The 26,952-nt window shown below is 53.9% G+C and overlaps 1 protein-coding gene across 12 annotated transcripts in view; it reads left to right on the forward strand.

Moving 5' to 3' along the window:
- The first annotated feature begins 21 nt into the window (after positions 1-21).
- Positions 22-26,952, forward strand: part of GRIN1 (glutamate ionotropic receptor NMDA type subunit 1) — a 40,257-nt gene continuing 13,326 nt past the window's right edge. For 8 of the 12 annotated variants that reach the window (XM_055793059.1, XM_055793073.1, XM_055793083.1 and 5 more), the window contains exons 1-17: positions 22-417; positions 4,051-4,185; positions 11,663-11,839; positions 16,388-16,450; positions 17,231-17,331; positions 17,897-18,018; positions 18,574-18,748; positions 20,294-20,438; positions 20,538-20,621; positions 21,776-21,911; positions 22,840-22,967; positions 23,163-23,327; positions 23,634-23,752; positions 24,450-24,562; positions 25,053-25,201; positions 25,981-26,138; positions 26,621-26,782. In XM_055793059.1, the coding sequence (XP_055649034.1) occupies positions 160-417; positions 4,051-4,185; positions 11,663-11,839; positions 16,388-16,450; positions 17,231-17,331; positions 17,897-18,018; positions 18,574-18,748; positions 20,294-20,438; positions 20,538-20,621; positions 21,776-21,911; positions 22,840-22,967; positions 23,163-23,327; positions 23,634-23,752; positions 24,450-24,562; positions 25,053-25,201; positions 25,981-26,138; positions 26,621-26,782 (2,390 nt within the window). In that variant the 5' untranslated portion in view covers positions 22-159. The remainder of the gene's footprint in view (positions 418-4,050; positions 4,186-11,662; positions 11,840-16,387; positions 16,451-17,230; positions 17,332-17,896; positions 18,019-18,573; positions 18,749-20,293; positions 20,439-20,537; positions 20,622-21,775; positions 21,912-22,839; positions 22,968-23,162; positions 23,328-23,633; positions 23,753-24,449; positions 24,563-25,052; positions 25,202-25,980; positions 26,139-26,620; positions 26,783-26,952) is intronic. The other 4 variants (XM_055793079.1, XM_055793094.1, XM_055793049.1 and 1 more) reach the window with 1 other exon arrangement.

The raw sequence follows: 26,952 nt of genomic DNA on the forward strand, positions 1-26,952 counted from the left end.
CGGCGGGCGGAGCGGCGCGGGGGCGCGGGCGGTTCAGCACCAGGGAGAGCGCCCCGCGCCGCGCCGAGCCGCGCCGGGCCGGGCCGGGCCGGGCCCGCATGGGGCCGCGCTGAGCCGGGCGGGCGGGGGGGGGCCCGGCGGGCTCCGCGCCGCCCGTGGATGAGCACCATGAGGCTGCTGCTGCTCGCCCTGCTCTTCTCCTCCTCCTTCGCCCGCGCCGGCTGCGACCCCAAGATCGTCAACATCGGCGCGGTGCTGAGCACCAAGAAGCACGAGCAGATCTTCCGCGAGGCGGTGAACCAGGCCAACAAGCGGCACGGCACCTGGAAGCTCCAGCTCAACGCCACCTCGGTCACGCACAAGCCCAACGCCATCCAGATGGCCCTCTCCGTCTGCGAGGACCTCATCTCCAGCCAGGTACCCCGGGCCGGCGACTCCCCTGCCGCCGCCGCAGAGCGCCCACCTGCCCCGGCCCCGTAGGGCGCCGAGCCGCCGCCCCCGCGGCCGCAGCGACCCCGGCCCCCGGCCGCCCCCTGGGCTCGGGGCGGGCAGAGCGGCGGCGAGCGGGGTCCTGCCCCGCATTGCAGCCTTTATGTAAGCGCGGCCGGGCTGCCCGTTCCGCTGCACGGGCACCCGCACACCCCCCGGGGCTCACACGGGCACCCGCAGACACCCCGGGGCTCACACGGGCACCCGCACATCCCCCGGGGCTCACACGGGCACCCGCAGACACCCCGGCGCTCACACGGGCACCCGCACATCCCCCGGGGCTCACACGGGCACCCGCAGACACCCCGGGGCTCACACAGGCACCCGCACATCCCCCGGGGCTCACCTGGGCTCACCCATGCACCCCAAGGCACACACGGGCTCACACAAACACAGAGGCTCACACGGGCACCCGCACACACCTCAAGGTTCACATGGGCTCACACACACACACACATGCTCACACACACACCCCAGGGCACACAAGGGCACCCGCACACACCTCGGTGCACATACAGGCTCTCATACACATCCCAGGGCAGTTACAGGCTCTCACACACACACCAGGGCACACATGGGCTCACACAGGCACCCTGTGGCACACACAGGACCGCACACGCAGCCTGGGGCACACACGGGCACCCACACACAGAGCAGGTGTGCAGACTTGCCCACCCAACCCCATGCATGCAGAAAGCAACACACATGCACTCACATGCCATGCACAGACATACATCGCCATGGGTGCAGGCGGGCACACGCTATGAGCACACATGGGCAGCCACACGCTGTGCACAGATGTGGGCACGGGGAGTGCCGTGCATGCACATGCACTGGGCGCTCACATACCGCTGTGGGAATGCCCATGGGCTGTGCTGTGTGCACACACACATGCCATGTGCGCACATGCATTGCCATGCAAACACGGGCACCCACAGAACACTGCAAGTCTGCACTCATACCAGTGTGCAAACACACTGGTGCACGTATGCTATGCCACATGCATACACGCATCCACGTGCACATGTATACACACACATACCGCCACATACACCCACCCCACTGCGTGCACTACAGGCACATCCACACACCCCTGCATCCCCCCCCAGATCATGCACTTGAATGGCTGTGCACCACAGCTGCACACCGCCCTATCGCGCACAGCACCATGGCCACCCCAGCACCACACAAGGCATAAAGCAGGCACACAAGCACACCCACTGCCACACATATGCACGAGGCACAGGCACACACCCACAGAGATTGCACGCACATAGACACAGCGTGCACACACACCCACACAGACACAGGGAGCCTTGGGCACACACACACATGCATGCCTGCACACGGGCACAGCGCGTTCCTCCTGTCGTACATGGGTCATGTATGTGTATGTCAGGATCTCCTGACATACATGGGTCACCCTCGGCACATTAAGGGAGCAGCCCACACCTGCAACGTTGATGGGTGCAGTCTGGGTGCCCTAGGCAGCCTGTGGCCTGGCCCCTCCATCTGCCCTGCGTGTGCTCTGGGTGCTGAGCACAACTAATCAGCCCCACTCCCCCTAGCTGGGGGCATCATGTGGGCAGACACACAAGTACAAACCCACCCCCGCCTCAAACACACCCATGCACACGCAAAAGGTGTACACAGACCCTGCACAGGCACAAGCATACACACAAATCGTATGAACGCCTGCGCCCTGGAGACATGCACACCAACACGCGCACAGAAATGCATGTATGCGCCCAGACACACACAGCCAGGGAGGGGGGAGGGTGCAGGGAGGTGGCAGAGGTGCACAGCAGAGCAGAGCTGACACATTTGCAGCTCAGCTTCCCAATGTGGAGATGGAGGATGGCTGGAGCCATCCCTGGGGATGGTGGCAGAGCCGGGCAGGAAGCGCAGCGCAGGCTGTAAGTGATACCCGCTGCCCAGCAGGGAGCAGGGAGAAGGCTCAGTCGGGTCCCTCGCTGAGCAGAGGCTCTATTTAAGCAGCCCGGCTGATAGATGCCTGTGTCCGTGCCACCTCCAAGCCTTGTCCCCATGGCAAACCCCACGGAGCCCGGGATGGTACAGGGCAGCAGGAGCTGGCACAACCCTGCTGGAGCAGTGGGATGCTGGAGGCAGCTAAGCCGGGGTGCAGAGGGGGCTGTTGGTGCTGGGGGTCAGGGTGCTGGGGCTGCCCACACTGTCCCAATATGCAGGGGTCCTCCCAGCCCCAGTGTGGGGCACAGCCACCCTCAGTCCTCGCTCACCGATACTGTGGCCAAGCAGGGGGCTGTGAGGCAGAGGAGGGGCCGGGAGCCCATGCATGCAAAATGGCTCCTGTTGGTCAGCTGCTCTGTGGCGCAGCACAGCCCTCACCCCCACAGAGCCCCCAGCCTCTCCCCCCAGTGCCTGGTCCTGCCCCAAGACCCATGCCCCAGCCCTCCTGGGTGCAGGTCCTTGCCCACGCCACGTCAGCACGGCACCAGGCACCCCTGCCAGGGCACTACCCTCCTCCTGCCTTCCCCAGTGACTTCCCCAACCCCTTCTCCAGTAATTCCTTCCTTCTGCCGTGGTAGGGTCTCCAACCCCTCCCCCAGCTCACTCTGCACCCTCAGCCTCCTACCTGACACCGGGCAGGATCTTCCGTCTTCCCACCTAGTCCCTAGATCCCCTTCCCCAGGCATGCTTCATCCTCCTCTCCGTTCCCAGCGAGTCATCCCTCCAGCCTGGGTGCAGAGGTCATCCTGGGGCTTGGGCAGATGCTTGGAGGAGGAAGAAGTGTTATTTCCTCCCAGACAACAAAGTCCTTGCACTGATTCACCCTAGTTGGAGCCCTGTCACCAGCTGGGGACATTTCTTGTGCCTTGAAAGGCATTAGTGTAACAAAGGATCCCCCAGGGATTACCCAGCTCCTTCCTCTCCATTTGACATAAAATAGGATCCTGCTGGAGATGAAAATCCCAGGCCTGTAATAACAGCAGGATGTTGCTGGGAGCCTCCTTCCCCATTTCGGTATAACCCAGACCCCCGTGCCCCACCACTGTGGCGTGCTGAAGGCAGGTCCTGGCTCCTGCTCCCCACCGCTCACCCAGCTTTCTCATTCCTCTCTGTGCTCAGGGCCAGATGGCTGATCTGCTTCCTGGCTCTGCGCTCCTTCTCCTGCTCCGAGTCCCAGCTGACCACTTTGTTTGTAATAGTCCTCGGAGGGGAATTACAACCGAGTATTAAATGTGTGGTTAAAGAAATCGCATTACACAGTGTGACTGTAAGGGAGATGTTTCCTTTTAATCTGTAATCCATGAAAGTTATTAGTTTAGCGAGCGGAGCGGCTAGGCATGACATTTCCATTAAGATATAACCCTGAGCAGACCCATCACCTCGGCGCGCAGCACGGCACCCCTTGCTCCCCAGTGCAGTCCTTGCTCCGCTGTTCCCGATTATTTGAAAGACGTTACTGTGTTAACGTGGGGCTGTTTAACATTGCAGAAAAGAAAAGGAAAAAAAAAATCACACTCGATGGCCAATGTGCTCCTGTGAAATAATGTTTGTGTCATGTATCCTGTCCTACAGGTCTATGCAATATTAGTTAGTCACCCTCCTGCTCCCAACGATCACCTAACACCAACACCCGTATCATACACAGCTGGCTTCTACAGGATCCCTGTCATTGGTCTGACAACACGCATGTCTATATATTCTGATAAGGTAACTGATGCATGTTTCTAGTCTAGTACCTCATACATGTGGTGTAAATCAAGAGTGCCCGTCAGGAGGGTTAATGATGTCTACACGACCCTGTCTATCTGTGTGTCTGTCTGTCCATCCGTCCTCTCCAGTTAAACCTCCAGCTCCCCCTCTCTCTCTCCCGCATTCCCCGGTACATTATTTTTTTGCAGCTGCCAGTGTTGACCTACATAGTGCTGGATGATTTCTGCAGCGTTGCTCTGGCAGGCTGCTGGGCTCGCTGCTCTTCAGCCAAGGCAAATGCATGAACTGGCTCTTGCCTGCTTGCTAGTGACAGCTGGGGGGTCCTGGGTGTTCCCCGGGTGTGTGGGGGGGGAAGCTGAGGAGGGGAAGGAGGACCCTAGAGGAGCCTGTACACCAGGCAGGGGCTCTGTGGGGCTTGAAGGTTGTTCGGTTGTGTTCACTTCGCTGGGTTTATGTGATATTGGTAGGGGAGAAAATAGAATTGACTAGCAAGTTATCCTGAGGCTTTACATGGCATTCAGTCTGGCCAGCACACAAGAAAGAGGTTCACATTCAAGCGTCTCAAACCACTGTCTGATGTCGCTGTGGAAACACGGAGACTTTCAGGCTGGATGAGGTCCTGCCATGTGCAGGAGCTGGGGGCGATGAGATGCTGCCCTGGCCAGCTCTCCCACTGGGTGCTCAGCTCCAAACCCAACTTGCAAACACACCGTGTGATCAGTAAAAGGAAAAGGAGGAGCTGAGCAGAGCCAGGCTGTCCACATGCCATTGCAGCCTTGGTGGAAGTTTTCATCCAGGTGCATGAGTTTAATGGGTGAGATCAGGCCCATTTCAAAGCACGAATCAGCCTTTGCTTGGAAAATGTGAATATTCACAAATGCAAATGTTCAGTGCAAAAATAGTCACTTCGCCTACATGCTAAATGAAGTCAAATTTCAGGAGGGAGGAGCAGAGGCTCCTAGAGATGCAGCAGCAGGACTGCTTGGCTGGAGCAGCAGCGGGTCTTGGCATCTCCCACCAAGTAAACCCATGGTAGGGTGGCCAGCAAGCCCAGACCAGTGGCAGCAATGGTGGCTGGCGGGGCTAGGGACCCACATGCCCTGGCAGGGTCCTGTCAGGCATTGTTAGAAGGAAAGGGATGGTAACGGAGCTGGCAGACTGAGCTGGCAGACCGAGGGAGGGGTCAGGTAGGGAATGTGCAGGGGGGTTTGGTTCGCCTGCTGCGGGGAGGAGATAGGTCTGATCAGCAAAGTTGGCAGGAGGGACCTTGTCACAGCACACGTGGTGGCAGGGAGAGGGGACACTGCACGCTATCCGTCTGGCTTCATCCCCGCAGAGCCGTGCTCACGGAAGCAAATTGGCCACCTCTTCTACAGCACGACCTTGCGCTGAATTTGCGTGCTCACCCTGAGGGGGTGGGAGCTTCTCCAGCAGACTCTGCTTCTGCCATTTTTTGCCTATTTAAAACATGTTTTCTGCAAAAGTGGCTCATCAAATCTACCTGGCTGACTTCAGAGCTGGAGCAGTGACCACTGTGGCAGCTGTGACCTGCTGCAGTGGCAGGGAGGTGCTCCCCACTGAATATCTGGGGGTGTTGGGCAGGTGCAGGGCTGTGGGGTACACTCACCTGTCAGGGACTCAACAGGGGGGCGTGCTGCCTCCACCAGACATGTCTCACCCCTCCTTGTGCTTAGCCTGGATCCTTCCCACCAAGGCAGCCACGGGCTTGAGGTCTTGGAGGTCTCTGTAGAGAGAGGAGTGCAGGCAGGAGATAGGGCAAAGGCAGGGACTGGGTAGGTAGAGGAGCAAGGATGTTGAATAATGGACTGGCAGGAGCTGGAGGGGACAGCAAAGATGGGAGTGGAGTGGGGGGCAGCAAGGCAGAGGGATGTGGAGCCATGGAACAGGATGGTGCAAGGCTCTGTGCACCTGATGCAGGACAGGCTGGCTGATGGGACACAGGGACATTGAGCTGGTTCTCCCTTTGGTTTTCAGTGATCAGCTTGCTGCCTTTTCTTTTTTTTTTTTTTAAATTCAGGAAATTATATCTTTCAGCTTAGTTTCTATGGAAACAAGCTTGTAAGATCACTATGTGTGTATGCCCCCGATGGGTTTTGAAGGCATCAGCCAATTTTAGCTAAATTTCAATGGGGTTTGAAGTTGGAGTGAATTATGGTCCTCCCAAGGCTAAGCTGCCAGGGAGAGGAACGGTGTGGGCCTCAGCACAGACAGGTTTGCCCAGTACCTTTTGATGCTCTCAGAGCATCTCCAGTGGAGCATAGTGGTCTACAAGCTGTAGCCAGAATTTCAACAGGGGAAGCAAGCTTTATTGCTCCCAGTATTCAAAGAACTATTTGTTCTAGAAATGATATTGCAGCTATTAAGCTGAGCACTCTGGCTTGGCAGCTGTTGTTTGGCCTCCTTTGCATACATCTTATGAAATCATTGCCTCTTTCTTCACAGAGATCCTCACGCCATTCAGCGCAGTCCTGCCTGTATGGTGAAAGGTCTCTGAAATCCTGGTGGCCTCTGAGTGAGTTGAACAGGGAATTGCAGAAGCAGGCAGAGGGGCTCATGGTAAAGGCAGCAGAGTGGTACCCATCGCTGTGGTGTCCACCACTGTGGAGAGCCCTTTATGGACTCCTCATGGACTGAGCACTGCAAAAATCACGTTCTGACCTTCTCACGCTGTGCCCTCTGAACAGACAGGTTGTACTATTGCTTTAGTGCTTCTGTTCCCCACGTGTCATCAGGGGTATTTATAACTCCTTTACATCTCAGCCAAAAAAAGTGAGATGATGTTGACATCTTGACAATATGAGAAATATGAAATGACACTGAGAGCATGAGAGCAAAGCTCGTGGGAGAAGACACAGCTCAAGAGCTGGGAAGGTCTGGTGCCATCCATCACCATGTGGGACCACAACTACATGATGGGGATGGACGGACATGCTGACTGCCCTGAGATGCTGAGCCCCACACCATCCCCCCGTCAGAGAGGCAGCGCAGCGGAGGATCAAGGGTGGCTCTTAACTGAGACCTGCTGTACTGCTGTAAAAGGTGGAAAATGGAGTTTAGTCATTCTGTGCTTGGAAAGCCATTTCAATGTCCAGCACCCGATCCTGGTAGTTGAAATGAGGTCTGTCTCCCTCTTTCTTTCTCTTTCTCCAGCCTGGGCCTGGGGATGGCTTTTCCCAGGGGTTACTGCTCACTGAGAGAGGTAAAAAAAAAATAAATTTCTTTATTACTGGTCTCACTGGCAACCAATGCTGTGCAGAAATGGTGTTAATCAGCATGGGAAGCTGCACTGCACATGGAGAGAAAAGATTCCCCTTGATTGAGGTCAAGGTCAGGACATCTTCACTGGCCCCTGCAAGAAGTGACTGGAGAGGCTGGTTAGCATAGTGTAGAGACATTTGCCCTGGGAATGGGTTTCACAGCCACCACTGAGCAGCACAGCCCTCAGCAGGGGTGGTCTGCAGTGTGTCAGAGCAGATGAGGGGCTCTGTGCACCAAAGCCTGTGCTGATGGCAGTGATGGAGTCCACTCATCCCAGCAGAGAGCCCTTCGTGGCTCTCAGGATTCAAGCTGGGAGAAGGGCAGAGCAGCCCCATCACTCCACAAGGCTGCTGCTGCGGTGCTGGGGCTGACAAGGCTTTTCCCCCATGCGCTGCAGGGGAAGGCAGGCAATGCATCTGCACCTGAGCTCCCCATATATCTGCCCCCACTAGAATCCCTCCCAGCACACGTCTAAGCTATTGCAGAGCTCTCTCAGCTGCCTCCCACGAATGCAGCTATCACACGGGGCGGCGGGCAGGCTGCTTTCTGCGGGGGCTTGGCAATGCGTGTGCTGGCTGGCGGGCAGGCTGAACAGAGCAGGGGACAGAGCAGTCCGGGTTCCCTCGGTGGAGACACTGGCCAAGGCTTCTTTTTAATACCCAGCTGATGATTTTTGCTAAATTATTAGGAACTTTATATATTGGGAGCTCTGCCAATCTCCTTGAAAGTGCCCAGACAGCTTAGTTTTGGAGGGCGCTGCTAGAAAGGGGACTGACGACATGATTTTCATAGGTAATAAAAGCAAAGCACATTGTTTCCTCAAGGCTGGAGGAAAAATTTGACTCTACCAGCCATGGACCATAGCTGTAATAAGCCCTTAGGCAGACAGAGGTAAGGAAGATGGTAATCCTTTCACTCATGGACCTGTACATGGTCCTTACATGGACACACAAGCACAGTGTGGTGGCCCCACAGCCATGCCTGCACACTCCCAGTACATGTGCGCATCCCCTATGTACATAATCTCCATCAATAGGTACCCACACATGCACTGTCCCCCAGGCATGGCATGGCCACATGCAGACTCTTTGTGCACAGCTATTCAAGCACCCAAGCACATTCCCTGCATGGGTACATGCACATTTGCTGCATGTATATGCTCCCATCTACGCATACACTGAATCCTTGCTTTCACACATGCACACACACACTTGATCTACTCAAAGTCAGTCCCTTTTCATATGTACTCGTATCAGCCAAGTCAGTACCACTAATAATTTGCAGTTCCTAAGAGTCCTGACCCAGCACATGTCCCCAGCCTCATAACCACACTCCCTCCTGGTGCATTTAGACTCCAGCCCCATAAGTTGCTGGTGAGCTGATTCCTCTTGGAAGCCTGGATCCCATTCTGTATTTAGTTACTTTTTGCAGAAATACTATTAAATGGGGAAGCACAGGGCTGAGCACTCAAGATTTTGGTGGGATATAGGAAAATATTGCAGAATATCTTCTTGTATTGTCTTGGGGCTGCTGTCAGTCATTCCCATGCTGACATCCCAGCCCTGCTGGCAGGTGGCAGGCATGCTTGGAGGAGAGCAAATGATGTCAATCCTGTAAAACATCTTACAAGGCGAATTGTTGATTTGTAGTTAGGAGCATTTTTTACTGTGTGCCTGATCTGAGGGGAGCAGGCTATGACCCCTGACAGTACAGAGTTAGAGCTTTTGTAGCAGTACATCAGGGACAGTGCTGATGAGTGGTGCAGATGAAATAAGTGAACATACCAGGCCGGTTGTCTCACAGATGTTATGCTAAATAATCAGTTATTTGCCTAAAAATGGGCTAACTACGATGCATAAATCATTGCATCCATATACTTTGCCGTACAGCCCCGTGTCCATGTGCCACGTGGTCAGGAAAGCTCTGTGCTGAGACCTGTGGGAAGTCACGGCATGTGGTGTGATAGGGGTTATCAAATCGCACCAAATCAGCACAGCACAACTGCACTTGTTAACTTTTGGGGGACTCCACTTTCACTTTTCTGCCAATCTTCGAGCCCTTCAGAGAGGTTCAGGAATCCTAAGTGCTTCAAAAGCTGAGCATAGAATGTGAGAGCTCATCCTACAATCTAGACTCAGCATTTGCAATTAGTTATTCTTCATTATCCTCTTTAAAAACTGCAATTCTGTAATCCAAGAGCTGAGATACCATCATAGCAAGTCCATGACCCTTTTGACACCACCTCAGAAAGCAAATTTGCCTTAACTATTAAACCAAGTTGCTCTCCAACAACTTCGCAGTAAAATTTGTTCATCTGAACCTAGCCATATGTATTTACAACACTTAAGAAAGCCACGATCAATTTAAACAGCATTTTTGCAAGCTAGTTGGGAAACTAGAAGATAATTCAATGCAATATATTGAAATTTCAAAGATGTTTTCATTTCAAAAAGGGAATGAAGCAATTTTAAGTTAGAATTTCGACATTTTAGCCTGTATGTTCCTGATTATTATTACTATTAACTATTCTGTACTTTTTTCATTTCTTTCCTCTCATCTGATTTTTTTCCCCATTTCCATTTTCATTTTCCCTGGTTTTCTTCAAACCACTTAAAAGTGCTCAGGGATTAAAAATCACAGATGCTCTGACCTGTCCTGTGTGCCCCTGCCCTGAGCTGTGGAGCTGGAGCTGGAAATGCTTGGGCATCTCTGCTGACTCCCAAGGGAGCTTGAGCACTGTGTTGGTGCGGAGACCATAGTTGCTTGTCCCTATAGGGCTTCTTTCCAATCCCATAGATTAGTGCTGGGCTTGTGGGGTAAGCTGCATTTCTCCTGCTCTTCACGTAATTGGGAATGTGCGTATCAGCCATACAAAACTGCAGCTCCGAGATGCTTGTTACAGCCCCCCCCGGTTCATTTCCTCCTTCAATTAAACATCCACACTTCTCAGTCTATTCAGCATTTAGGAAATGTTTCCAGCGCTTTGGTATTTTTGCTTCTGCCTCCATCATTTCTGTATTTTGAGCCAGGGCAGCAGAATGGACCTGCTGTCCCAGTGCAGAGAGACCTGACTGCGACAGGGCTTTTGTGCTATTTTCTCTACGTCGCATGGGTCAGTTTGGCTTTATCACTGTGTTGAGTGTGAGGAAAAGGCATTATCTGGTCTGTCTGTTCTTCCTGTGCAGGTCCGTGGTGGACATGACACCTTTTCCCTTGCAGTGTGATTTACTTTGGCCCATTCAGGACATTCCTGACGTGTGCTGGGTCTGCTGTCTGGATGAGCAGGTCTGGATAAGCCCTGTTTGGTCCAGAGGACCCTCTCAGCCTTAAAAAAAAAGAAATATCATAGTGCTTTCCTCTTTGTCCTCTCCTGTTCATACTTCTACCTCCCTCCAACACGTAGCTGGTTTATCAAGTAGCATCCATGCTGAGCATAAGCCCTTTCATTTTCTAATATTTGACTCTAGGGCCTTTTGGAAAAGCTGCGTTTTTTGAAACCTCTCTGTCAGCTGCAGCTTTTGGTCCAATTGCTCCCCAAAGAGTGCTGTACCTAATTAGGCTGGAATTGCTGTTGCTCAATCATCCAACCATAATGACGTCTTCAACCAAATCAGATAGGTTAGCTGGGGCATGAGTCCAGAGATGCCTCCTCCTGTGTGCTGCTGCAGAACAGGCTGACCTAGAAACAGCCAAACAGCATATTATAAAACTGCTTTTCTGAACTTCTCTCATGGCAAATAACTAATATATACCCACATGTCCCTGCATCTGCTCCTTGTCACTCTCCAAAGGGGTTTTTTTTTTCCCTTCATGTTCATTGCTCAGTAATATTTTCAAAAGGTCAAGAGGAAAGGCTATATTTGCACTGAACGTTGGTGACAGTTCCTTGCTAGATAGGCTTTTCTCCACCGTGCATTTACAGACCGCAAAGCAAAAATTCCTCTTTGCCATGTGCTGGGTTAACCAAAGAGAGGTACAAAATCATAGCCAGGCTTTGCTTTCTCAGCCAGAAGAAAGGAGTGCAGGTCCCAGAGGCTATCTCAAGGCATGTAACCCAGAAGTCTACCAAAAATTGCTGCTCTGCCTCTCTGGCCTCGCGATCCCAGCCCTGTCCCTGCAAACCTGCCCGGTCCCCGAGATGCACCCTGGCTGACAACCCAACCAGTCTATGTTGAGCTCTTGTTCTTCCTTGCAGAGCATCCACCTGTCCTTTTTGCGCACGGTCCCACCATACTCTCACCAGGCCAACGTCTGGTTTGAGATGATGAGAGTCTTCAACTGGAATCACGTCATTCTGATAGTCAGCGACGACCATGAAGGTCGTGCTGCACAAAAGAAGCTGGAGACCCTTTTGGAGGAGAGAGAGTCCAAGGTCAGTTCCTGAACATTGTCTTGTAGCTTTGTTTAAGCAACAACAACAAAACTAGAAGTCTCGGGCTGTTGTATGTATGTAGATTTCTGTATGTAAAACACCTTTTCTTTCCATTGTAACATGGCTAACATGCTTAAAGCATCAACAGTGTCTGACTAGTACCTGACAGAACTTTGTACTTTATTCATTTCACTTGCTTTGCCATGGTCAAAATCTCCTACATGTAAATCGACTACAAAATGAAGGGAAGGATAACCTGGAGCTCTGCAAATGCCTCGCCCAAGATTCCCACCTAAGGAGAGGACCAGTCGCTCAGCTTAGGGAAGCACCTGCCCCATTACAGCCACCCAGGGGCCAGGCAGTGCCAAACCAACCCCGAAAAGCAGCTTCTGAATTGGCTAACCAGAGCTTAGCGGCTTAGGAGGGGCAAGGGCAGCCGGCGCGTTGGTGCGCGGAGGTATAATGCACCCTCTCTATAAAGCTGCCAGCTCTGCGGCTGCAGGCTGGCGCCCCGTTCCCATCTCCATTGAAGCACATGCCAAACGCTGCTTTCCTGACACCCCATGCTGTTACAAGAGGGCAGCTGTGGCTGGCGGGAGCAGCTTTATCGAGGAGGTGCACTGCACCTGCACTCAGGGCCATGCAGGGGAGCCGGGAGGGAAGCAGGGGAGGTCCCCAAGCCTGCTAGAAATTCAGGAGGACTACCGCAGATCTGCTGATGTTGGCTAAAAGGACTGAGCAAGTGTTGAAGACAAGCAGGGAAGGAGAACGCAGGGAACCATTCGGCTGCAGTGCTTCAAAGGCAGGTGCCTGTCTGGAAGGTGAGGAATCACCACCTGCCCTGTGGGGTGAAGTCCTAGCATGTCCTCTTCGGGGCAGGGTGAGGTCCCCTTTGGATGGGCAGAGTCTGAGCCCATCTCCAAGTCTCCAGCAATGTCAGGGCAGGCACCCATTCCTGGCTGTTCCCTCCTGGATGACAGGCAGGGACCACAACCTGCTCTTCTCCAGCCCCTCCAGCAGGTGCTGGACACTGGGCACCTGCTGTTGAGGAGACGTGGCCGTAGACACTTCTTGTGCTTGGAGCTGGTGGCTGAGCTGAGAGACCAGAGGGTGCAGACTGCCACTGCTCATCATCGCCTCTTGTCAAGTCACTGGAGGAACGACTGGTGCAGGGCTGCGGGCTGGCACACTGACCAACAGGCTTGGGTTTGGCGGTGGTTTCTGAGAAGTTTCATCCTTGCTGCATCCTAGGCCATCGTGAGACACTGGTGTGCCACCAACCATGGTGGGATCCTCCTGCCTCCAAAGGCAGCTTCCTGCTGGGTGACAGTGGGCCAGTATTTCTCTCCAGAGGCTCTTCCCAGTGCAGGGTCCCTCACCCAGGGAAATTGTGGACAGGTTGTTCCCACTGTTGGTCTGTCAACCCTTTCCTTGCAACTTTTGATTTCCACTTTCTGTTTTCCTGCAGCACCCGTGCATCCCGTTTTGCTGCTCCCTCTCATGCCACTCCTTGCTTGTTCCACACAATGCTCCCAGGCACAGCGTGTATTTCTTCTTCAGCCTGCCCATCCTACTGGGAAGCCTTTGAGATCTGGGTCTTGAAAGATGAGGGAGGGAGGGCCTGTCCTCAGACCTGCCCCACATTTGCACTGCATCTACAACATGTCTTGGTGTCTCCTAGCAGCCACTGGGCTACTGCAAATGCCCTGGCCGTCCTCCAGCCTGGGCACTCTGTGGTGGTAGGTCACCTTGTCCTCCCTTTGGGTGTGCCACTGCGTCTTGTTTCTTTTTCCTTTGAGGAGCTTGCTTTGGTCAAACTAACTGGTCTGACCGGTCTTGAAGGTAGCAGGTATTCCCGCTGGGGCTTTCTTGTCTTCCTCAGTCTCTTCTGCTGTCTAACTGCTCTTCTAATCACTGGTGTGCTGACTCTTCATGCCATGAAGTGGTACCCTGGACCCCTCCTTAGCCTCCTGAAGGGCAGCCTGGGACCTGGGGAGGGAGCAGGCAGGAGACCTGTTCTCAGCCTCTTCAAAGCTTGGATCACAGCCCCTGAGGACCTGGGGGATCTGCTGTGAGTCAGAGGCTCACCTGCCTACCTGAGCTTTTGGATCTGAGCACAATGTGTCCCCTGGAGTCTGTGTCAGCCCCGGGTGTCACTCAGGCACCATTGCATGGATTTGCACTTGAAGCAGGCATTGGGAGCCCAGCACTCGGGCGAGGCTGGCCAGCCCTGGTGCACCCCTTGTGCTAGCCTTGTCTTAGGTTTGTCTGCAGTAACTCTCTAGCCTGGAGCTACTGCTCCATCCCAGTACAATTCTGCTCATTCATCCAGGCAGGCCAGCAGTGCACCAAAGCTGCTGGGGAAGGAGTGCCAGGCTCTGAGAATCTGTCCAAATCAGAGGTGACAGGTCCCTGGTGTGCTGGCTCCCTCTCTCTGGGACAGTGCTGTTCATGAAGCTGGTAATTTTTGGAGTGAATGCTGGAGAACATGGTGGAAAGTGAATTTTGAATTTGTGGGTCCTTCTGTGAAAAACAGGCTGAGGAGCAGGGAAGGACTGCATGACCACACAGAAAAATGGGAAAGAGAGGAGACATCACTGGTCTGGTTCTGGCAATAGGGACAGTGACAGGGAGAGGCAGAGGAGATCAGGTGCTGCCAGGTCCAGCTTTGCTGCACCCAAGACTCTGCTTCACTTTACTGACCAGCTTGGGTCGAGGTGCCAGCACATCCCACACACACAAGGTGATTTGTGGCTGGAGGCTGCAAGACAGATGACCAAGTTCCTGGCTAAATTGATGGTGCCTGAGGAAAAGTGGCCAATACTTCATCGCTGGAGGATATTCATGCTGATCTGCTGCAGCTCTGCTCTCCTTGGAAGCAATTGTTACTCCGGGTCTCACTGCAATCTGAGCAGACTCTGAGAAGCCATTGCAGAAATCCTTGCTGTGAACGTCATCAGAAGTGAAGGCAGACCTGGACTCCAAGCAGATTTTTGCCTCCTCAGGTACTTTTCCTTGCAAGGACCCAACTTCTCTGAGCAATAAAAAACCTGTCAGGCTGTGTCCAAGGAGAGGAAAGAAAAGATCATACAGCTGCACGGAAAGGAGATCTGGCAAAACTTCCTGCCAAAAACTGGTCTGAGTGCTCAGGAAGAGGCAAGCTATTTAGTTCGGAAAGCAAGATGCAGAGATAAAAATTGGCTGCCTCAGGAACAACCTGGAAACATGAACCCTTGCATTACTGGGATGCAAAGGCTCGGATTCCTGGCAGGGATCAGTTGCCATTGCCATAAGATGCTGCAAAATGGAGATCGGAATAGAGCCGTGTCCCAAACCCCATACACACTGATCAGGGATGCCCAGCTGGGGTGGGACAGGGCCAAGAAGAAGAGGTCAGACTATGTCCCACCAAAACTTGCCGAGCACTATCCTGCAGATGCTATCAGGTTGATGTTATTGGCGTGGCCACAAAGGCTGCTCCCAGGAAGATCCGCAGGGTTCTGTGCACGCTGCTGCAGGGTCAAGGCTCCTGAGAACAGGGGCTGTTGACCCTCAGCACACTGCCTGGAGGAGAGGAAACCTATCTAGAAGTAGGTTTCTTGCCCCTGGCTCCTTTGGGGCCAAGCAGCAGAAGTGTCTCAGGCAGGAGACAAGGGGAGGAGTAGGCTCTCTGCTCTGCTCCATTACTGCAGGGTCAGTGCACACTCAGCCACCTGCCCCTAGTCCAGGTGTGATACTCCAGTCAGCAGCATGGAGACCACCAAGCAGTGACCCCCCCTAGCCACGTGTAGGGCCAGGTTCTGGGCTTTGTGGTCTCCAGGAGATGTGCCTCCCAGGGCCACTTGTGTGCTGCAGAGCCACGAGGTGCCCTCAGCCCTCCCCAAGCACCAGGTAAAAGCTGCAATGCCATCCCATGATCACCATTGCTTCATATTGCCACGCTTTGAGCCAACACAAGATGTAGAAAGCTTTTTCTTTCTCTTTTGGACAGCAACAGAGCTCCAAAAAGCTGCTCCCTCCTTGCAGGAGGTGAGAAGTTCAGCTGAGACATCTTACCTGCTGTGAACTCTCTTAGGGTGGACAGGATTGTAATGATAATAGTGACAGTAGTAATGCTAATACTCTTAACTGTAACAGTTTGTGTTTGTCCAGCACTTTCCGTACACAACATTTTGTCCTTTACTTCCACAGTAATTCCATGGAAATCCCACCACTTAGGCCCTTAGAGATGCGTAGATTGTTTCTGAGTTTAAGATAAAAATTTCTTGCTGAAGAATTCCCCAGTCCCGCAAGGGAAATGCAACTGCATCGCACCAGCTGTGACACTCAGGCTTGCTCTAACCGGTACGGCTTTGCACCGTGACGCTCCCGTGAGAGCTGAGGCACTCTCTCCTGATAGTGGTTTTTGCGAGCTCCAGCGTTATAGAGACCCTTTAGCAAACAGTGGAGGAGGAGGTGGATGTTGGATTGCTTTACTACACGTCATTTTCAACTGTTTATAATATTCTTCTGTGTCTACATATTTTCTCTGTGCACATTATTCATCAGAGTAAAAAAAGGAACTATGAAAACCTCGACCAACTTTCCTATGACAACAAGCGAGGACCCAAGGTATATATGCATGGAAATGCACGCCGCCCACCAACCTAACTAGCAAATGAAAAATAGCCACAGCCACCAGAAAAATAAAAAAAAAAAAAAAAGAAAAAAAAAAAGAGAAAGAGAAAAAAAGAAAAGAAAAGAAAGAAAAAAAAAAGATCCATGACTATGTTTCTTGGTAGCACGTTTTTATGTTGAGATAGTTTGGTTTGGACTTGAGAATGGAAACCTAGCCAGCTGACCCTGGAAGGATTTCTTTTTGAAACATGCATGTGAACCAGTAATTAACTTGCAAGTTTTTTTTTTTTGAAAAGTTGAACCAACCCCCTTTCCTCCCCAAAGGAAACGGTTCCTTGGTGTAAGTTGTTCACTTCTGCTCCCAGAGGTTAACCCTGTGCAATATGTTTTTTTCATTTCCCATGTTTTTGAAAAACAACACTCGTTTGAGTTTTCAATTGCATTTCAAAGCCTTTTTCTCTTTCCTGTACAATGCACGCCTCTTTTTGGGTCTTGATTGACTTCAGTTTGCATGCACAGTGCAAAAAAAATAAAAAACATATTAAAAAAAGAAAGAAAAAAACAAAAAGCCAAAATCTTAAGAGAGAAAGGAAGGAAGGAAAGAAAGAAAAGAAAGAAAAGAAAAGAAAAAAGAAAAAAATAGCTATAACCCATCTTATTTAGCTGACTTTTGTGCAGTTTAATGAATTCTCTTGACCCTTTTCTAGATAGCATGGCTCTCACAAGCAGTCCTGGGGCTCCCCCACTAACCAGCTTTGCTCACACTAACCACAGGCTGAGAAAGTGCTTCAGTTTGATCCTGGAACCAAAAACGTGACGTCACTGCTGCTGGAGGCTAAGGAGCTGGAGGCTCGTGTCATCATCCTTTCGGCCAGGTAAGGCAGAGCTGTCCCTTCCCCCTCCCTGCTCTGATTTCCTCAGTCTCCCCTTTGCCCAGCGCTGGAGTCAGTGCAGATTTGGGGCTTCTTGTCCTTTCCAGGAGCATGAGAGAAAAGCCACTGAGAGCCCCATGTCCCAGGCAGGGCGTGGATGCTGTGCTGTGCACGCTGCTGGCCAGGGACCTTGCAATTATGGTTTAGACCTCTGGCTGCCTTGCCAAGTGTTAGCAGCTGCAAAAGCAGCAATAGTTACTGATGATGTGTCCTGATCCACCTGTGAAGGAAGGGAGTTTTATTGTCCCCATGCCTATAGACAGTGAGCCATAAGGAATGGGCTGGATTTGCAGATGCTCAGCAGTGCTGGGTGCTGTGGGATTAGATGAAGACGAGAGAAAGGTTCCCTTTGCAAGGAATTAGTCATTGCCCAGGAGAACCAGTTACCAGAGGAGGGCTGCCTGGGGATGTTTTCACTGGTGCTGCCACCCCCTTGGGATCCAATACAGGAGAAAAGGGGCCATCCGGCACCTGGAGCCACATTGCCGTTCCCTTCTTCTCGTTGCAGTGAGGATGATGCGGCCACGGTGTACAGATCAGCAGCCATGCTCAATATGACAGGCTCCGGCTACGTGTGGCTGGTGGGGGAACGGGAGATATCGGGCAATGCCCTGCGTTACGCCCCTGATGGTAGGCACCCGCCAGAGGTGCCCGTCCTGCTGTCAGCCAGGCTTGGAGGAGCCTGCTCAGAGCTGGGACGACTGGCACCTGCCCTCCCGGGGACCCCTTGGGCTGGGGGAACGCAATGCCATGGTGGTCCCAAGCAAGTGGAGGGTCCCACACATTGCTCTCCGCTCCCTTTGCCTGCACGGGGGGACAGCACTCTGGCAGCCTTGGCCACCCTGTCATGCCCCAAATCCAGCTCACGGGGCTTTGCGAGCTGATCATCACCTCGGGGAAAGGCTTGAGCGATGCAGTGGGGAGATGGAGCACAGGGTGTCAGCGGTCTGTGTAGCTGTCCCAGTCCCACTTCAGCAGGCAGGGCAGTGCCAGCCCAGTGCTGCTGCAGCCGCTTCCCCTGCCTGCTCCTGCCTGAAGCTCAGGCAAGTCCCCAGCCGCATCCACGATGTCCTCGGCACATAACCTTGTGCTTGCTGGTCCCCAAGCCCTGTGCATGGCAGTGACACTGGAGCAGCCGGTGTGCCTGGGGGTGCTGACCTGCCTTCTCCCCTCTACCTGTGGCAGGAGTGATCGGTCTGCAGCTCATCAACGGGAAGAACGAGTCAGCCCACATCAGTGATGCTGTCGCGGTGGTGGCCCAGGCCGTGCATGACTTGTTTGAGAAGGAGAATATCACAGACCCGCCACGAGGTTGTGTGGGCAACACCAACATCTGGAAGACAGGACCTCTTTTCAAGAGGTATTTGGGAAAGGGTCCTGCTGGAGGGAGCAGAGGACCTGCTAGGGGAGAGCTGGAAAAGGTGGGAGCACATGGAAAAGGTGCAGGAGGGCAACACAGTAGCTTTGTTCAGAGTATCTGTCATTAAAGCTTTGGGGCATGTGGCACAGGACTGCTTGGACTCTCCTGCATGATTCAGATGTGAGGGCTACATCTCTCCTAGAACGCTAGCTGGGACATGGTCTCAGGCACTGACCCCAGTTTGTCCTGTCTGCTTAGGCGTCATCCTGGTGCCTGCCACCAGTTCAGTGCATGCCAACCCATGTTCTGCACAGTTCTTGGGCAGCTGGGATCAGTGTGAGCAGGGAACAACTCTAGGAAGAAGAGACCTGGGAGCCATGATCTCCTCTGGTCTGGATCTTAATTCTGTGGGTGGAAGAGGGAAGAAAGGGGGGGTTTCTGCCACATCCAGGGTGAAGGGGATTTCTGTCAAACTGGAGCTCAGTGCTGCGGACACATTTCTTGCCGAACATTTCAGGGCTGTGGCATGGGTCCGTGTGCTGCAAGCAGGACTTGGGGGCAGGACATCTCGATGCATGGGCAGGCTTCTCTCTGCTGTGGCAAAGACTGGTGCTGTGGTTTTGGGTGGCAGGGTCTCAGCAGGTCAGAGCATGCACGTGTTGGACCTTGCTGCTGCGGGCAGTGACATCAGCAGATGCTGCATGGGCTTCCCAGAAGCCAGTGTGGGTGCTGTGTGGGGTTTTGGGCTACATCACTGCAGATGTTGGAGCCCCAAGGACCTGTTCTGCAGGCTGGATCTTGGTAAAGCAGCAATTCCCTTGGGGTCCCTGTGTGGGAGGGCTGCTCTCTGCAGTGTGCCACCTGCACCAGGGGGTTGCTTTTGGCAGCGGGATCTTGTGCCAGGGGTTGCTCTCTGCAGACGAGGTCGTGGTGTCTGTGGGATGCCCCTGCTGCAGATATGAGTTCTGTTGAGCATGAGACCTGCAAAGCCTGAAGATTATTTTAGAAAAATTTCTGCAGCAACTCAATCTTTGGCATGAGCTATTTGAAGTTGTTCTCTATGGTGCTCTGCAAATGGCTCAGGCAATTCTTCCGTGTCTTCACTATCATCTTTCCAGGGTTTGGGGGCTGGTTTTCCCTTTGGTGGTGTATGTGTGTGCCTGGGGCACTACCCAGGCTGTTACAGGCAGACAGAAGCACCAGGAACAGTGGCATGGACACAGCTCCCAAGGGACCCCCAGAGGAAGGTGTCCTTGGGTGCTGTGGGATAGACCATTCCTTAAGGTAATGGGACTGATCTGGTGGAAAACAAGGGACAATGACAAGATATGGGAGTGCAACGTTTGGGAAACTGACTCCATCCACCAGGAGGGGAAGACCACAGGTCTATGAACAGACCATAGGTAGCCTTGTCTGTGTATCTATAGGGTAGCGAGCATATGGCAGGCAACTGAGAGAAAGCATTTGCCTTTCTGATGCCTTCTTAGATGTCCCAATAGCCACAGCAGGTTTTCTAGGTTGGCCCTGCTGTGTTTCTCTTGGTAGGGTGTTGATGTCCTCCAAGTACTCAGAGGGTGTCACGGGACGGGTGGAGTTCAATGAGGATGGGGACAGGAAGTTTGCCAACTACAGCATCATGAACCTGCAGAATCGGAAACTGGTCCAAGTTGGGATTTACAACGGCAGCCACGTATGTACAGGCCTGGACAGGTTGGGTAGGAGGGGTGGGTACGCTGGGGTGTCTGTCTGTGGCTTCATGTCTATCTCCTTCCTCTTGGACTGATCACAGGTCTTGACCAATGACCGGAAGATTATCTGGCCAGGGGGAGAAACTGAGAAACCTCAAGGTTATCAGATGTCAACCAAGCTGAAGGTAACAGCAAACGGCATTAGGGAGTGGTGGGTCTCCTCGGCTCTCTGCATGCAGGGCTCTGACTTTATCTGCCTCCCACTTCCACTGCTGCCTCTGCAGCTGTCAGCAGCATCTGCAAACCCAGGGCACCTGGCAGCTCGAGAGGATGTAACAAAACAACTTAGAGAAGGTACTGGAGGGTGTTCAGAGCTACAGCACAGCTTCCAGCTGGAGACAAACTAGATAGGCTGGCAGGCATCCTTTGGCTTGGAGAGAGACAGCTGGAAAGGGGGTATAAGAGTACAGAAGGGAGGGATGGAGGGATAAGGCGTTCACCATTTCTTGGCACCTGGCATGGGTTTGCAGGACACACGGGGATGGGCTCCTTTGGCCAAGGCATAGTTCAGTTCTGGAGCCTACTGCTACTAGACAGTGCAGAGGCCAGGAGGAAACAGGTTCAAAAGGAGATGGAACAAGTTAGTGGAGGTGGGCGGGTGGTTGCAGTGTTGGGCTGAGGAGCTCCCTGAAGAGCTGATGGCCAGAAGCTGGACGTGACACTGGGAGAAGGTCCCTCCACTCTTGCTTTGCTTCTCATGCTCTTCCCTTAAGTGTAGCCCAGCAGCCACTTTAGTGACTGGATCCTGGGCAGGCTAGTCTTACCAGTGTGGCCGTTCATTTGTCCTAGTGTCCAGGCAAGGGAAATCAGACATTCCCACTGGCAGTGAGCCCTTATTCCTGCAGAGGTGGTGCAGATGTGTTGGGATGCTGCTTTACTGAAAAGGTCCAAGGCAGGACTGAAATATCTGCATTAGCTTGGGGCAGTGTGACAGCATTTAGAGCTCTATTCAGGGCACTAATCCTGGCTGTGTGCTGTCATCAGCCTCCTGTTAGGGAGAGAAGGGTGTGACAGGCTTTGAGGCTGAGGTGAGTGCCACACAAAGGAGGATGCCAATATGGCTAGTCGTCATCTTGGGTGCAGGAAAAGCAAATGTTCCCCATGCCACAGCCAGGTTCCACTGCTGGGCTGAGCAGTCTCACGTGCTGAGATGGCAGCGGAGGAGGGCACCATGGTGTTTTGGCCATGCTTACAAGGAGAGGGCAGCCCAGCTCACCACCCAGGGGAGCATAACTCTGGAGGGGAACCAGCAAGAGGGTGTTTGTGCTTCACCTTGCAGATCGTGACAATCCATCAAGAGCCCTTTGTGTATGTGAAGCCCACGCAAGCAGATGGGACATGCAGGGAGGAATTCACCATCAATGGAGATCCTGTGAAAAAGGTCTTTTGCACCGGACCCAACGAGACCATCCCAGGTAACTCAGTCTGGTGGTGAGCGCAGCAGCTCCCCCAGCCCTCCCAGCTGATGAGGACTCCTGTCCCCAGAAGGGGTCCCCAGGGAGGTTGCTCATCATTCAGGAGGCCCAAAGGATGAGGACCAGAAAGGTGACAGCATACTTAGCCCCCAACTGCCCTCTGTCAGCTCAGCCCCACAGTAGTGCTGTGCAGTAACTAGGCACTGGGATTCAGGGTTTCGACCCCAACAGATTACTTTCCCACTGTGTCTCTTCTGGGTGGGCTCCAGATGGGCTGTTATGGGGGATTGCATCCCATGTTTCTGTCTCCTGACATGCTCCAATTCTCTTATCCTTGATCTCAAGCAGAAGGGAGATCCTCAAGGCACATTAGCACCTGCTGTACTGGTACTAACAACACCAGTTTCAAACCATTTTGTTAAGCCTGTTTCAGGAGTAGGAGTGAGCACGCGGTGGGGAGTACGAGCTGCTTAGCAATGCCAGGCTTGCCCAAATCCTCCTGAAGTGCATCCCCTTGGTCCATCACGCTTTCCTGTGCACATTTACACACACACACCCCAGCCCCGCGTTGTGTCCTGGACTGTGTTCAAACTGATGGGTTCATGTTAGCACCCCTCCAGCACAGCCTGCAGGCACCAAGCCGCCTCCATCACCTGCAGGGCTCAGTAGCACCCTCAGCCCGCCTCACTGGGACACAGAAAATGAATCGAGACCCCTTTGCCTCCAGCTTGCCAGCACCCATAGGTGATGGGAGCAATGGGAAAGGGCAGTCAGAGTGGATGGCCCTGCCTGAATAATGTGATTACATCTCATACGAAACCAGAGCCATGCAGGCGGCTGTTCTTGCTGGGGACAGCCACGGATCCTGCATGGGGTCCCTGGCAAATTGCTGCCTCCACTTGTCCCCCCCATTTTCTCCCGCCCACAGGCCGCCCAACCGTGGCACTGTGCTGCTACGGCTTCTGCATCGACCTGCTCATCCGGCTGGCAGGGGTGATGAACTTCACCTATGAGGTTCACCTGGTGGCTGATGGTAAATTTGGTACCCAAGAGCGGGTGAGTCTGGGCTGCCTGTGATATCTCTTTGCCCGTATTGTATGTCGAAACACCCACAGGCCTTTCTCTGGAGCAGGAGTGGGATGGGAGGGCAGTGCAGGATGCCTGCCACAAAGGGGGGGGGGGGGGGGGGTCCTGGCTGGTGGGGGACAGGTGTCGGGGCAGTGGGCTGATCCTGCACTGGCTCTCTGGCAGGTTAACAACAGCAACAAGAAGGAGTGGAATGGGATGATGGGGGAGCTACTGAGCGGCCAAGCAGACATGATTGTGGCTCCCCTCACCATCAACAACGAGCGGGCACAGTACATTGAGTTCTCCAAACCCTTCAAGTACCAGGGCCTCACCATCCTTGTGAAGAAGGTATGGGATGGGATGGGATGTTTTGTAGAACAGGCCCCTTGCTCCCTAGCTTGCAGACGTGCCATGCCTGCACCATGCCCAGGGCCACCCCAGGGCAGCCGCTGCAAATCCCAGCCTTTGCTGTGGGATGCCAGCCTCCAGGCTGCTGGTTTTAATGCTGGGGCTTGTCTCAGCCACTCTGAGCCTTCCTGTGTAGCAGAGCAGGAGGAGCTCAGAGCAGGTCAGGGGTCTTTGTGAGTCCAGCCAGGTGGGCAAGGTGCAGGCGCGATGCGTGTCAGCGCTGTTCACTTCTCTCCTGTGTGCTAGGAAATCCCCCGCAGCACCTTGGACTCGTTCATGCAGCCTTTCCAGAGCACGCTTTGGCTGCTGGTGGGGCTGTCTGTGCACGTGGTGGCAGTGATGTTGTACCTCTTAGACCGATTCAGGTGAGTGCACTTCGGATCACCCAAGGGCTAGAGGGGACAGGGAGGTGCTCCTGGGAACCATCCCCTGGGTCCCCGCAGTGTCTTACTCAGGCACAGCCCTGCAGCCCTTCAGGAGGCTCTCACAGGAGCCAAACCCATTTCTCTGCCCCACCAGCCCCAGGATGAGGTTCACAGCCTCTCTGGCTGCTGCTAGGCTGAAAGATATGGATATGCGGGGTACCCAGCACTTGGCTATGTGGGAACACGCCTGTCAGACCGTGTGCTGTGGTGATGCCTGACCAAGGGGACCGTCAGCCCCTGGGCTCTGAGTTAGTCCCCTCCCTTGGCCCTGAGGCAGCTCCTCTGAAGGGCAGGGAGCCTGTCCCTGCCTCAGCCCTGTGCCCAGAGGCTTTTGCAGTTAATCTGCGGTGACTCCTCCATGTTACAGTGGGAAAGGCTTGAGCTGGCCAGAATCAGATGATCTTCTGACCTGGACAGAAGCATGATGAGACCAATACCAGTGTGAGCCAGACAGGGATGCAGACCAGCAGAGGGGACATGCAAGGCAGTGGGACATGAGGGGTGAAGAGCTGTTTGAGGCACAGGCACAGTCTGTAGGGATGAGTGAGGCAGGGCTGTGTCAGGACACTTACAGCACAGTGGAGAGCCCTAGGAACCCAGATAAGAGATATGAGAAGAGCTCCGTCTTGTTTTCCAGCCCGTTTGGCCGGTTCAAAGTGAATAGTGAGGAGGAGGAGGAAGATGCCCTGACCCTCTCCTCAGCAATGTGGTTCTCCTGGGGAGTCCTGCTGAACTCCGGCATCGGAGAAGGTGCGTCACAGTGTGCAGTGGGACTGCTCTGCCCTGCAACCCCAGCCCTGAGCTGGGGGGGACACTGGGCCTGAGGAGAAGCCTGTGTCCTCTCCCACTGCCTCCCTCTGTGTCAGGGGTGATGCCATGAGGGAACTTCATCTTCTGAGCTTTCCATGGAGTGGGCTGGTAGGGCATTCAGTGACATGGGGTTGGCACACTTGTGGCACTTGTGTGGACCGTCCTGCCACCCCTCACCGTCAGTGATGGGAAATGGGTCCTTCTTGGGCTGCTTCTCCTGCCCAGGGTTACCCACCCACTCAGGGTGAGACACATCATGTCCTGGAAGGAACTGGGTTTTCCTTGGTTTGGGGTCCTTGCACAACTGTCAGCAGAGCAGATAGATGATGCGCACCTGCAGCTGCCATTGGTCTCATGTGGGACGGACACGGCGCTGGTGACCAAGTCAAGCCCTTGTTGTGTCAGTCTGACCTTGCCTCTCTCCCTCCAGGTGCTCCCCGGAGTTTCTCTGCCCGTATTCTTGGCATGGTGTGGGCTGGCTTTGCTATGATCATTGTGGCTTCATACACTGCCAATCTGGCAGCCTTCCTGGTGTTAGACCGGCCTGAGGAGAGAATTACGGGCATTAACGACCCCCGGGTAATGACCCCTTGCTTGCTTTCCCCTTCCCTGTCCACTTCTGGGCAGAGATGCAGATGCCTCCAGCGGGTATCTCCTGGCTTATATAATGTGGTTCGTAGTACCCAGGGTCCTGCTTCAACATGGCTGTGGGTCTGTGCCAGGGAGCTGAGCCCCGGGTAGCTTCGCCTGGGGCTGTTGCTGGTGGGTTTGAGCCCCTGTGCTGGGTGGGAATGGACAGACACAGGGAGGGATCAGCAGGAAAAAAAAATGTCCAGAAATAGCACGTACCCAGCCAAACTGCCTGCCAGTTCCTGGAGAGCCTGCACTAACCAACGAGGAAACGATTCATTATGGATGAGTTATAACTAATGCAATTGTCCCTGCGGTGCAGTCAATACTCTCAGCAGATACCAGCATGTCTCAAACTCATTTCCTGCTCTGGCAAGGACACAGCCACAGCTATCAGCCCAGGCATGCAGGAAGGTACCCCACAGCAGCGCTGACCCACAGCATCCCACACCCTTACTGTGTCCTCTGCCCACAGCACTGCCAGCCCCAGGACATCCACAGGTCTCCTGCATCCTCAGTGCCACAGCCCCTTTCCCATAGCATCCCCTGCCCCACCAGCATGGTCTCAGATCATCCACTGCCCCATGGCATCTTCAGCTGTGCTCAGATCGAGGTCTTCTCTGGGAAACAGGTCCCTGAAGGAGATGGGAAATTAGGAAACACAGCTTTGGGGTGATCCAGTTTGGTTGAGGGACAGAAGAAATAGGAGCCCTGCCCTTGCCTTTCAGCTGCGCAACCCCTCTGATAAATTCATCTATGCCACGGTGAAGCAGAGCTCGGTGGACATCTACTTCCGACGGCAGGTGGAGCTGAGCACCATGTACCGGCATATGGAGAAACACAACTACGAGAGCGCTGCCGAAGCCATCCAGGCAGTGAGGGACAAGTGAGTGGGGCCAGCACCTTGCATGGCCATGCTGGGAAGAGTTTCAGGGAGCTGCAGTTTGGTGGAGCAAGCAGGGCTGATGCAAACCTGGAGGGAGCTGCAGTCAAAGCATGGTTTGACAGGACCTGACCAGCTGGTGGTGGGTGGGATCTTCCTAGTCCTGGTGTGTGCCAGGTCTCTGGATGGAGAGCACGATGTCTGTGTGGGGAAGGGCACAGTCGGAGCCCTGGCCCTGGTCATGGCTTCCTCTGCACTTGCTTCTGAGCAAGGCTGGGTGGCTTCAAATCCCATGTAAACCCTTCATACTCCTCCTTCAAAATCTTCCCAAGCCTTTTTGCCTCCCAGCAGCGCAGACCCTGCTGGGAGAAGGGTGATGCTCTTCAGTGTTTAAATTAGGGCTGGGAGCACCCTGTTGTGCCCACGGTGGCTACAGACAAGCTGGGGTGCCCAGCCTTACCTGTCTGTCCTCTCTCGGTGTCCAGCAAGCTCCATGCCTTCATCTGGGACTCGGCGGTGCTGGAGTTTGAAGCCTCCCAGAAGTGTGACCTGGTGACGACGGGGGAGCTTTTCTTCCGCTCCGGCTTCGGGATTGGGATGCGCAAGGACAGCCCGTGGAAGCAGAACGTCTCCCTGGCCATCCTCAAGTCCGTACACAGCTCTTGGCATGGGGCTTGCCCCGAATGCTGCATGTGTTAGCACGCAAGTAGTCTCGTGCCAGACACTGCCACCCCAACCCTTCAAACCCGCTGCAGGGACAGGGGGTCTGGGGGCTGCCATGTCACTCCTGATGGAGGGGATGTGCCTGAGTGACCTG

Source organism: Falco peregrinus, chromosome 1 (genome assembly GCF_023634155.1).
Source record: "Falco peregrinus isolate bFalPer1 chromosome 1, bFalPer1.pri, whole genome shotgun sequence".
Classification (NCBI taxonomy): domain Eukaryota; kingdom Metazoa; phylum Chordata; class Aves; order Falconiformes; family Falconidae; genus Falco; species Falco peregrinus.